This window comes from Rhea pennata, chromosome 18, assembly GCF_028389875.1.
Source record: "Rhea pennata isolate bPtePen1 chromosome 18, bPtePen1.pri, whole genome shotgun sequence".
Taxonomy (NCBI): domain Eukaryota; kingdom Metazoa; phylum Chordata; class Aves; order Rheiformes; family Rheidae; genus Rhea; species Rhea pennata.
In genome coordinates, this window is record NC_084680.1 from 2,493,894 (window position 1) to 2,506,002 (window position 12,109).

At 48.5% G+C, this 12,109-nt stretch overlaps 1 protein-coding gene across 7 annotated transcripts in view; it reads right to left on the reverse strand.

The window, feature by feature from the left end:
* The window catches only part of TRAF2 (TNF receptor associated factor 2), a 29,459-nt gene extending 19,149 nt beyond the window's left edge, over positions 1-10,310 (reverse strand). The window contains exons 1-4 of one of the 7 annotated variants that reach the window (XM_062591136.1): positions 10,248-10,310; positions 5,919-6,139; positions 5,221-5,299; positions 4,733-4,831 (exon numbers count right to left, since the gene is read on the reverse strand). In XM_062591136.1, coding sequence (XP_062447120.1) covers positions 4,733-4,831; positions 5,221-5,299; positions 5,919-6,139; positions 10,248-10,307 — 459 coding nt within the window. In that variant the 5' untranslated portion in view covers positions 10,308-10,310. Of the gene's footprint in view, positions 1-4,732; positions 4,832-5,220; positions 5,300-5,918; positions 6,140-6,542; positions 6,563-7,156; positions 7,229-7,249; positions 7,669-8,024; positions 8,061-10,247 lie in introns of those variants that run through there. The other 6 variants (XM_062591143.1, XM_062591141.1, XM_062591139.1 and 3 more) reach the window with 6 other exon arrangements.
* Positions 10,311-12,109: the final 1,799 nt, after the last annotated feature.

The following is a 12,109-nucleotide window of genomic DNA, read 5'->3' on the forward strand; positions in this document are numbered from 1 at the left end:
AACGGTATTTCAATTCCATACCACAACCTGGAGCCAAATCCCTCAGAGAAAGGCAATAAATGCTGTTCCTGATTTTAAGAGAACTCCGGTCTCCCTAGTACGACATCAACAAGTATGCTTGCCACAAAGCTTGAAATGCTGTATCTCACACAGACAACGGTGCTATAAGACATACAAAACTACATTTCAAAGAGTCAAGACAAGCTAGGTGAAGCTGCAAAGACCAGCAGCTCCGTTCTAAGCAATAGGCAAAAGCCTGAAGCTGAAGTCTTTAGCCTAAGACAAAAGTCACCAAAAACAATTAGGAATATAGCTGGAAAAAGGAAATCATGTGAAGCATCATGAAACAGGAGACTCTTGTGGGTCCTGGAGCCCAATAACACATTTTTGAAGAGGGAAAGTTTGCTCTGCACAAAGTGTAGTAGGTCTTCTGGATCATCTCCCAGAGATCTGTAGGATCACAGGGTAGGAAAAAATTGCCCAAGTCACTTTTTCCTCCTAGTCACACGAAGCCACGTAAGTCCAGAAGGGTCTGCAGGTGTACTCTCCACCACACTGAACTTTGGAGTAGTATTACTGAAGTTCTGAGTTTTGCATCCCGCATGGTCTTTTAGGTTTTTGTTAAAGGAATTTTTCAAAGCCAGAGTGACAACTGGCTACCAGCAAAACACATCCCCTTCAATTTTGATTAGAATAGGTTATCACCATAGATGACAGTCATTTAATCTCATTAGCTGAACTCATCTAACTTAACAGCAAAAAAAACCCCAAACCTTCCATACTACTTTCTCTTCCTCTCACAGCTTAAATATTATTTACAGGATTACAAGTTTAGATCCTGCAGAAGAATTTCATTTTGTTATTTCTCAAATAATTTTTGTAGTCCTCAAGATGAACAGGGCATTGACAAAACTCTATTTGTGGCAAAAAAAAAAACGAAAATACTGACTACATAGACATCTCTTTGCAGCCCCTCTTTTTCCATTCCAATTCCAGTTAAAGACTCCAAGGGCAAGAGGGAGGGAAGATCTATTATATTGCCAAGAACTTATGGTGGATCTAACAGGCAATGTCTTAGCTACCTCCCCAGGTCAGGCCTGCATGATCTGCAGCTACTGAAGGCATTTGTTTAGCTGACCCAACAGAGGCAGAACAAAACCTTGCTTGGCTTGGGTGACAGTAGTGGCTGGTAGCCATCAGCCATCAAACTGAGAGTAAGCAGAAGCCATGAATGTGAGGGTACTGCACTGTGGGTTGGGAGGCAAATAAAAGGAGCTGATGACATAGAAGGCATAAATAAAAAACATATGAGAGCTGAGGATATTTTGATATAACAGAAGATAGACATGGGGAATTGAAGGTACTGCAATGCAAGAAAAGGAAAATGTTTCAGTGCTGAGGAACCAAAGTGTTTAAGACCTCCACCACCCATACAAGTATTTATATGAGTCTCCCAAATCCCTCTACCTGGTTATCACAGGACTTGTTTTCTTCATCTTTTCTCTTGCTCTGTTAGGCTAGTTTTAGATTCTTCAACTCTTCTCAGATTTTCCACCTGAATATAAAGCCTCCTTACCACAGTTTGCTTTTGTACATGTGCATTCAGTCAGACTGATCAAGAAACCTCTATACGAGAAGAGGCTACAGAAAAGGAAAAATCCTCCCATCCCATCATAAAATACTTTATCTAAATGGCACTACACATACACTACTGCATCAAAAGTCATAAAAATACATTTACAAACCCATACGTTCTAAGCACTTTATTTTGTACACTTCACACAGCTTTGAGCAGAAGTGCAAATCAAGTCCAAGGAGATTTCACTCTTTCCGTTTTGCATGTCCCCTTGAGACTTGAACTTTGGTAAGGCTGACCAGAAAGCAAAACTGAGATCTTTCTTTTTTTTATTATTATTTAAGATTGAAGGGCTAGAGCTTTTCGGTTGCAGAACAGTTTTTACTCTTGCCCATACCCTAATAAGATTAGCAAGCCAGAAATGACAATATCTCTTGATTTTTAAGTGGATAGCAGCCAAATGAGTGTGTGTCAATATGAACACTGCACAACTCTTAAATGAACAAACAATGTTTTAGCTTTTAGGGACTTTCCGTGTCCTGTCGGAAATAGCACAGCAAGGGACTTTCCATGGTGGGAGCACTGAGCTGCTGCAGGACGTTACACACATTGCAGGCTACAAATTGAACAGTACTGCACAAGGCAAGCCGTATAGTAGAGCTGTGACACCAAAGCAATGCACAACTAACAAATCTGCCTTGTAAAGCACTGTTTAACATGAGGACACAGTAAGCAGGGGAGGCTCTGGGTGAATACATTCATCTGATACCTCCTTTCATCAATCCTGCCCAGCCACACATACCATCTCTTAAACTGTGGACCATATGAGGATGGCCAGGCCTGATTAAATTCCACAGCTGTTTTGGAGACAGCTGGGATGAGAGATAACACAAGCCAGACCCTGTCTCCTCCCACCAGTTCCCAGTCAAGAATGAGTTTTTCCTAAGAGGGCACAAAATAACATTACCCTCATTAGCACTGAATGCCACGCATACTACATCGGAGACACAAAGCTCTCTCCTAGAATAAACCAGCTTGTACTGCTAAGAAATTCCTGTTCTCCTTTAAGTCACAGAAGACTGCCTTAAGACTAGCAAAAATTCTGATAGCCAAATTCAGTGCTGCAGATCTGCAGCCTAAAGACTCTGGAGCAGCACCTCTCCAAAATGTACTTTATTTTAGCAAAATACCTACCAGAACGTTTTGAAGATTAGGTGGAGAATAAAAAAGGAGGCCATCTAATCAGTTCAGAGATTTTTAAACAGTTCTGCCTAAAATCCCAAAGTGCCACACACACACTTGCAGCCTTGCAGGAAAGGAGATTTATCCCATGACAGCTTGAGGCTCTTTGAAACTGCTAATCCAAGCACCAGCCGGGCCAAAGTCTGCATTTGGACACTTGTAAGATCACACAGAGGGGGCCTTTAGCAGCTGATGGTTTCTGTTGAGCCTTGCAGGAACTACTCCTCAAGGGGTTTTTTGAAATCCAGGAGAACTGAAGTTCTTAAGAGCTCATCAACCACAGCACCCTGCCAATAGCATTGTAAGCTGCTGACAAATATAATTTGGTTTAGTCTAATGGAGATAAGCTCAGTTACTACAGTCACCATCTTGAAGACTGCAGCAAGTACGAGTCTTGTGTGCTAACATCACTGGTCATACAGCACAAACTGAAGCGTGTGCCAAGGAATCTGCAGGCACCAACCCCACAGTTCGAATCTGGAACCTCAGTGAAGCACACTGTACCCTGAAATGCTACTCTAGAATTCTCTTCACTGGAAACCTTTCAGTAACCATAACTTTTTAATTTGATACGTATTCAGTCACACATTCACACCAAAAGCCACTCATGGAGCTAAGAACGAGGGTTTCAAAGCAGGAGACATGTTTAGCATCTTACTTCCACTTATCTTTGGACTAAAACTCTAGCATAGAGATGCTGAAGCCTTTAGAGAACAGGACAAGGAAGCATAGGTGCAGAACGATCTCTGCTAACATGCTCAGCAATCTCAGCAGAAAGATCAGACATGATCCACAGCTGTGTTGTTTCTTCCCACCAACCTGCAACAGCACTGCATATAGAATCCAAATGTTATACTGGATAGGCCGAGGTTAATCCTGGTTACTAACAAAGGTCCAGGAGCCACAGGATTTAGATCAGAATCTAGGGAAAACATCGGGGGCAGAGGGGAAGAGGGAATTTATCCCTCATATTTCAGTCCCTTCACTTGGTCGGTCTTCTGTTCCGAGATGGATGACAAAGCGACCCTCAGGAGCAGCAAAACTTCTCAAGCGAACTTGCATTTGTTCCCAACTGCATTTTAACAATGCAAATCTCCACAGGAGAATTTACCTGCTGGGAAGTACGCCTCATGTAGGCAACCACTTGCTCTATCATATCTTCAGAGGTGAACTAATGGCAAACAAATCTCAGGCACTACAATTCTAAGGGAGAACACATTTCTCTCATGAGGCCTGTTAGCCATATATACACTAAGAATCAAATGCTCTGGGACAGGTAAAGACTGAAGGAGGCCTAGATTAAAGAGCTGATGGGCTCCTTAAGAAGAGGAAGCATAGAAAAGCTGTCCTGTCCATCAGTCTTGTGGCACAGACACCTTGGAGTGATCTGTGGCCTGTCAGTGAATGCCCCACCCCACTGCCCTCATTCTGCAGCTACCACATGGCCTGGTAGCTGTGAGAGCTGCTGCCTGGAAAGAGGCCACTTTCCCCAGATTCATGGCTCTGAAGCAGGTTTTAGGTTCACATAACACAGCAAACTTTGCAACAATCTAATTGCACAGCACAGTTTCTTGACAGTTTGCTTACATCTTTTATAGCAGAAAGGAGTTTGAGATGGGGTGACCGGTTTTCACCACCAGTTATGTGGTTGGCACCCAAGATCACAACCAAACTTCAGAGCATCAGCCAGGCTAAAAGAATTTTAGCAGAGTCAACAAACCCGGCTCAGTCAATAAATCTCTGCAAGCTCCAGGAAGGCCATGCTTACAATGAAGCACGCAGAGGTGAAACCTCCCACCATCACTGCCAGTGTCAGCATGGACAATTGAAACTGTCTAGACTTTCCCTACCATCATACAAACAAAAAGGAAAGAAAAAGCGCAAAGACGTTGAAAGCCTTGCTTTGATCTTTACCTCATACTCTTTAATAGTCCCCTTCCAAGTGCAGCCATCATTAATACAGATGGCAGGTAGACTTTCTACCTCCCGACGAGCTGCATTGTCTGGGAAAGCCTGGAATAGAGGGGGCGGGGGGAGGGAAAAAAAAAAAAACACACCACACAGTTAAACCACATAAGTTATTGTGGAGTTGCAGTTCTAGTCCAGTCTCTTGATGAGCCATTCTTAAAAAAAGACTCCTCCCAAAACACTTGCCACATCCTCAGAGGTGTGCTAATGGCAAACAAATCTTTATTACGGTGTTTAAATAGGCCACCTCTATATTAACATCACCCGGATATTAGAAGTTGGGGAGTCTACCACCACCTTAATCATAGCTTTTGCTACTGTTACTAAGAATGTTTCCTAAGAATAAGGGAATCTCAGAGCTTGCGTTTTTACACAAAAACTGGAAGTGGTATCAGTGGGTTTGTTTTTATTTTTCAAAATCAGCTTTTACTTACTGAGCTTGTTTCTAAAATAGAAATTCCTTCTTCATATATTCCCTCCTGAATACAGATGGCACATTTTTGAGGTCCAGAACTAGCAGACAGAAAAATAATAATCAAACAATAGCAGGAGATGACAACATACTAGTTCATGATTCAGCTACAATGAAACAGCTGATAACTCTGTAAAACTAAAGGATTTTTAAAAAATATTTTTAGAACACCACATAGAACCTCTGCTCATGTGCATCTTGACATCCATTTCTAATTCTAATTTTTTTCTTCTCGTGATTAATCGTTCTGTTCAACTTCCCTCACTTAAAGGCAGGAGTGAGTTAAAACACAAGTAATTTCTTCTGAAAGCCAGAATCCATGTAAATTTCTCACATTTTGGCCTGACAACTATACAAGTACTTTTAGGAGCAAATTCCTTCAACAGCTGTTAAAATGACTTGAAAGATCAGGTGATCTATCTGGATTGTGAACCAAACTGCAAAAACAATCCAGGATATTCCAGAAAAGTGGACTTTGAAGCAACTCACAGAATAACACAAGCAAGGCAGAGATTACACAATCCCTTAAAGAGGACCTGATGGTGAATCTCCAAAATAAAACACAGCCTTACTGAGAAGCCACTGAAAATAAGACTTATCTTCTTTTTTGCTTCCACTTGCTTTTAATCATTTTGTTTTCAGCCTGAAGGCACAAGTTACCTTATAATTTTCTTCAGACAATAGGAACAGTAGCGATGTCCACACTGAGCTTGAAATGGCCTCCTCAATATATTCTTACACTCTGAACAGAGGTATTTGACCTCCAATTTAGTGCCCAGTATCTCCCTTGAAAATCCAGGCTGGTTTAGATCCAAAGAGCCAGGCGGAGTAGAGTTTGCTGCTGCCATGGGAGCCAAAAATCCCGGCTGTATCTCAAAAGCCTGAAAAATAAAAATATTTCCCTGTTTAATTACATCTAGGTGATGATAATTTTTCCACATGAACTGTACTAGTCACAGCATGCTACACTGGCACCCAAAACCCAACATCATAGGTAAACATCAACCTAAATCATGAGACTACTATAGTCAGAAATACCAGGGGGGGGGGAACCCTGTCACAGTTAACTCTAGAATTAAATCCAGGACAGGGTGAGCAGGTCTCATTAAAATCTCCCATCCAAGTTACTTGAGACACAGACTATTCAAAGAAATCAAAGCTTCCAGCCCCAAACCAAGAAAAATACTATTCTAAAGCTGAACTCATCAAACATAAATAAGGCACCTCCATGCAGCAGAAACCCATAGGCACCAAGTAAGGTAGCCACAGCCTACTGCCACGTACTTTCATTTCTGTCAGTTAACACTACCATGTGTTTTCGTATCTGACAGTTGTCAAAAAGGACTGTAACTCTACGCAGACCCAGCAGTTCACGTGAGTCCCAGGGAGACTCTACACAAGCAGCTGTAGGGCCAGAATTAGTTACTGACAAAAGGTGCATGGGGCTCTCTAAAGGACTAGAAAATAAAGATGTAAAAGGTAGAAACAAATCACAAAGCTAATACGAAAGGGTGGGAGGAGATCCATTTGCTTTTGCTACTTATGATGGCCTAAACATGTGTTTCCTGCCTTTGTGCACTGCAACTACACCCCAGAGCAGTCTAAAACATGTAAGAAAGCACATCCAGATAGTTCCTTTAAAATAACGCAACTGAAAAAGCAGTGAGCTTCACTCAGCTCCAAGTATTTTACGTCTCAGGTAATATTAGACTTTTGCCTATCCCAGGAGTCGTTAAAGCTGCAGGGCCACCAGCACGTCAATCAAGCGACCCTAAAACAGGGAGGGCTGGAACAGCATTGAAGTTCACTACCCACAGCCAAATCCCGCGCATCGGCATGCAGGCAGCCTTGCTGCTGTGTCTGCTAAAGGGCCTCTGCTGCTACAGGCACCTACGTACCAACAGCTGTGTCAGCAATCTGTAGCATACAACCGGAGCGAGTGTCACTATTTCCCTGCTGCATGTACACAAGCAGGTTTTTAATGTACTAACACTTAGGCTGGAAGGATCTCTGGATGTCATCGTCTTCAGCCTCCTGCTCAAAGCAAGTCTAGCCTCTAAGTCAGACAGGGTTTCCCTGAGCCAGGGCCAGTCAAGTTTTAGGAGTCTCCGCCAATGGAGATCCCACCAGCTCTCCGGGACATGGTTCCACCCTTGCAGGTGAGAACTTCTCCAAGTTCAAGCAGGCCGGGAGGCAACGAGGGGATAACTGGAACAAGCAACGAGGCGCAGAAAAGCACAAGAGCAAAGGGCTCGTCACGCGACGCAGACCTGACACGAAGGCGGCCGAGGGCAAAACCCTCCTTCGAGCCAGAAGCGCCGGAGGCCCAGGCAAGGCGCATCCCCCGGGCCCAACTCGGTGCGGCACGCGGGCAGCAGCCGGCCCCGGACCAGCCCACCCGCGCCTCGGGGAGTCCCGGCCCCCCTCCGCCCGCACCCGGCGGCGCCTCGCCGCGCGCGGCCCGGCTTCGACCACAAAACCGGGCAGGAACGGCTCAGCCCCGGCGCGCCGCTCCGCCGGCCCGGGGCCAACGAGGGGGCGGCCCCGGCCCCGGCGGCGGCCGGGCCTCCGCGCCCGCTCCGGAAACTCCCCGCTCGAGGCCCGCCCGGCCCGGGGCCGCCCCCGCCGCGCGGCCCGGCCGCCCCCGCCAGCCCCGGCGAGGCGGCGCGCGGCTCCCGCGGCCTCCGCCGCCGGCGCGGCGCGGCGCGGCGCGGCGCGGCGCGAGGGTGGGCCTGGGGCGCCGGGGCGGGGCCGCGCCGCACTCACCGGCACCTCCGTCCGCGCCCGCACCGGAAGCAGCCCCCGGCCACGCCCACCGGCCACGTGGGGGCGGCCCCGCCCTTGCTGCCGCCGGCCCCGCCCTGCCGGAGCCCAGCCCCGCCCCCAGCCCGCGAGGGCCTGGCCGAGGGGCGGGGCCGACAGCCCGCACCCTTCCCCCCGCCGTCACCCCCCACGCCGTCACCCCGCACAGCCCCCCACCCCGCACAGCCATCCTTCCCTCTCCCACCCCGTCACCCCGCACAGCCCATCACCCCGCACAGCCATCCTTTCCTCCCCCACCCCGACACCCCCCTACCCCATCACCCCACATAGCCATCCTTCCCTCATGCTGTCACCCCTGCACCCCGTACAGCCATCCTTCCCTCCCCCACCCCGTCACCCCACACAGCCCGTCACCCCGCACAGCCATCCTTCCCTCATGCTGTCACCCCCGCACCCCGTACAGCCATCCTTCCCTCCCCCACCCCGTCACCCCCCCACCCCGTCACCCCACACAGCCCGTCACCCCGCACAGCCATCCTTCCCTCATGCTGTCACCCCCGCACCCCGTACAGCCATCCTTCCCTCCCCCACCCCGTCACCCTCCCACCCCGTCACCCCACACAGCCCATCACCCCGCACAGCCATCCTTCCCTCATGCTGTCACCTCCTGCTCACAAGGTTGTCCCACACCATCACCCCTCCCCTCTCAGCCCCCCTTCTCCAGCGTCACCCCCTCACACCGTCACTCCCCCCACACGCTCCCTTCACGGGGCTTGCAACCCGGGGGGAGGGGCGGGACCCTAACCTACTACTGGCTCCGACCCCCACACGTCTCAATCGCCGCTCTTAAACATACACTACTCGGACGACATGGAAGGGTTTGAAAAGTCCCAACCAGTCATAGCTCCCCTGCTTGCCGAAGCGCTTCCCTCGCCCACCCCCAGCTTCAGCTCTAGAGCGCAGGGGCAGAAATTCCCCTCCCTGCCCTTCTGGGAACAGCCGCCCCCGGTGCCGCTCCGGGCCGGCACAGGGACAGCCGGCGGCTGCAGGCTCACCGCACTGTTCAGCGGAGAAACGCTAGCTAGGCAGAAGGAAAGTGAACACTGAGGGCTCCGTTTCCTTGCTCCGCTCCCTTGTGGAGGCCAGCTTAAGGAAGAAGATACTCGTGATGCTCATCATCCCACTACTGGTATTTGGGTAGTCTCATTGGACGTAATTCCCAGTGCTTCCATCCATCCATCCTTGGCTGCCAAAGCTGCCACTGTTGGATCCCAGCTACTCAGGACCATACAGGTTGCTGACTACTCTGCAGTAATTTGGGAGCTGTAGTCATACTTTGTTTCCCTGAAGCGGAGGCACAAAATCAAAGGGACTCACTTAAGAGAGCCCCACCTCCCTTCCCCATCCCTAGGCTACACCGCGAGCCGACACCGCCTCAGCCTGAACTCCAAAGTCGTTTGGGAATCACGCAGATGCGGTGCAAAGTAGATCTGCGCTAACAGAAAGCTTCGCACGGGTCTGACGGGGCTCTGGATCACATGCTGTTCACAGAAGGTGATCCCAACCCCATTCCTATCACTGGTGGGACTCCCATAGCACCAGAGCTGCCTCCCTTTCACCTCACATTAGGTCCATACTCAGATCCTTCAAAACAAGGCACTGAAAGAAATTCAAGTGGTTGTAAAAAAAAAGAAAAAAAGAAAAAAAAAACCACTAGACTGAGCCTTTTGCTCATGGAGTTCTTCATTCAACACAGCCCAGCTGGGTAGTGGTTAAGAGCAGCCGATCTTACTGAGACAAGCTGAATGTCTCCTTCTGGCTCTTAGAAGAGAGATGTCCCCATGCCTAACTGCAAAGGGAATGGTACGGACCCAAAAGTACTCGCCCTGTTGGGGCTGGTCCAAGCCTGGTGGCTAAGCCAGGAGGGTGGCCTGTGCGCAGATTTCGCCTTCACAGCGTATTTGCTCACAGGCTCACTGCTCCTTCCCAGTGCTGGTCATGTTCAGTGGCAGCATGCGACTCTCAGTTGTAAAAACCACCAACAAAAAACCTTCCTCAGCTAAGAGAAGCTGTCTCCCAGCCTGCCAGCACGCACTAGACCAGGTACACATCACATAAAGCTTTCACAGCCTATTCTGAGACAAGCCAGCTCCATCTCCAAGTGAGACTAGGCCTTCAGAAGTTAACACATTTGATCACTTTGAAAAATAAGCAGTGCCCGCTTACCTGTGCACAAAGTGACCTTGTCTGCTGTTCATCCCAGCCTAGAGGGGCAGCTCGCAGCATAGGAGGGACTGCTCAGAACTGAAAGTAGAAGTGAGATGTAGCTGGAAAGGAGAAACAGTGGCAGACTGGTTTCATTTTAATGAAAGATGCTGGGGGAAATTAAAATGCTTTCCACGTGGCAGTGAGGTCAGCACTGAGGTGCTTTTCACAGGGGAACTTAGCTTTGCTAAAGGTCACAACAGCAGACCTCGTCACTTGGCATGAGACTGCTGTGTCCACAGCCCAAAGCTCGTTCCTGCCTGCCTCACTGTGGATGTGAACTCGGCTAACGAGCTCAGAGCGTCAGAAGGTGCTCCTTGTCCCCCAGTGAGCTCTCCACCCTGGAGAGGCTGTCCTGAACATACACAGCTGAGGTCTGCGGGGTCTTATTGCCTTGTGTGTTAGCAGAACATGATAGAATGATTCTTATCATGCTGGGGAATTCGCTCCATGCTGGGGAAATCCTCTTTGGTCAAAACTCAGCATAACCGGTTTGATGCTACCTCTAAAGGAGTGCCCAGCACCAAAGGCATGGTCAAGGTGTTTCTCCCAACTATTCCTTTTTGTGAGGACAGCTTGGGAGCGGGGGTGGTTGCAACAGAGGTGCAAGTTAGGGCAGCTCTTGACAAGACCTTAAGATATGCTGAGGCCTGAGCTGTTTTCTAGTGAGCTTTGGGAGGCATGGTTTCCTCTACATCACTGCTCAGTCCAGACTGAACGTGCTCCCAACCACAGTCCTTCCAACACCGACACATGCCTGCGCTGTGTGCCTGCTCAGGAGCGTGTTGAGACAAGGTGCTACCTGCAGGGCTGATGCAAGTGATTCTATAGACTCCCACGGAGGCTTCACTACCATACACACTGAACTGAGCCGCTGTCTCCCTAGGCTCTGTCTGGAAAGCTGAGGATGGTGGCAAGATGCAGCCCGCAGTGGGAGAATGCCAGTTAATGACAAGGGTAGATGCTGGTCAGAACAGGAGGAGAAGAATTATGCAGAAAGTGTGAGGAAAAAGGATGAAGGTTTCCTGATAAGCAGGGGAGAGGAGCCCACTTTGCTCCAACCCACTTCACGATGCCTGGGCTGCCCTATGTACTCAAATGTACACATAGACGTCACACAGCCAAAGCTTAGGCAGTAGGCTCTGTCTCACAAGGGTGACATCCCACCAAACCATTCTAGGCTGACTCTGGTCACCTCACCGAGTATGACTAGGAAAAGGGGCAACAGACGTAGGGAGAGATGACACATACCTTACTCTGCAAGAGCAGGCTGAGAAACATTGGGGGACATAACAAGGTGGATACAGACAGTATACAAGGAAATGGCCTTGATGCATGGAAATTAAGCAGAAACTTCACAGCTTCATGAAGCAGGAATAGGAGCTGCTTGTGCACTGTTCCTCCCTCAAAATGAGGAATAGAGGTGACAGCAAGCCACAGGATCTCACAGCGAGAGCTGTTAAGGGCTCTAGATGTGTCACCTGGTGTAAACTGTGATGGCTCCACTGGGGTCAAGGGCATGAAATATATTCCTTTGCATGCGTCAGTACTAGTGATTTGTATGATTTAACTCCTCTGTGACAGGTAAAGCTGCATGCCCTTGTTGGCATTGCTTCAGTTATTCCATTACAATGATCCTTTTCTGGCACAATTGCATTTTGTCCGGGAAAGAAAGTATGAAAACATCTACATTACTAGAATTATTCACTGGATTACGTAATCTAGTAAAAAAACAACCAAAAAAAATCTTCCCTATTTCCTGAACTAAACGTTATCCTCGCAGAACTGTTGAGGGCAGATCATACTCACATCATTTATTACAG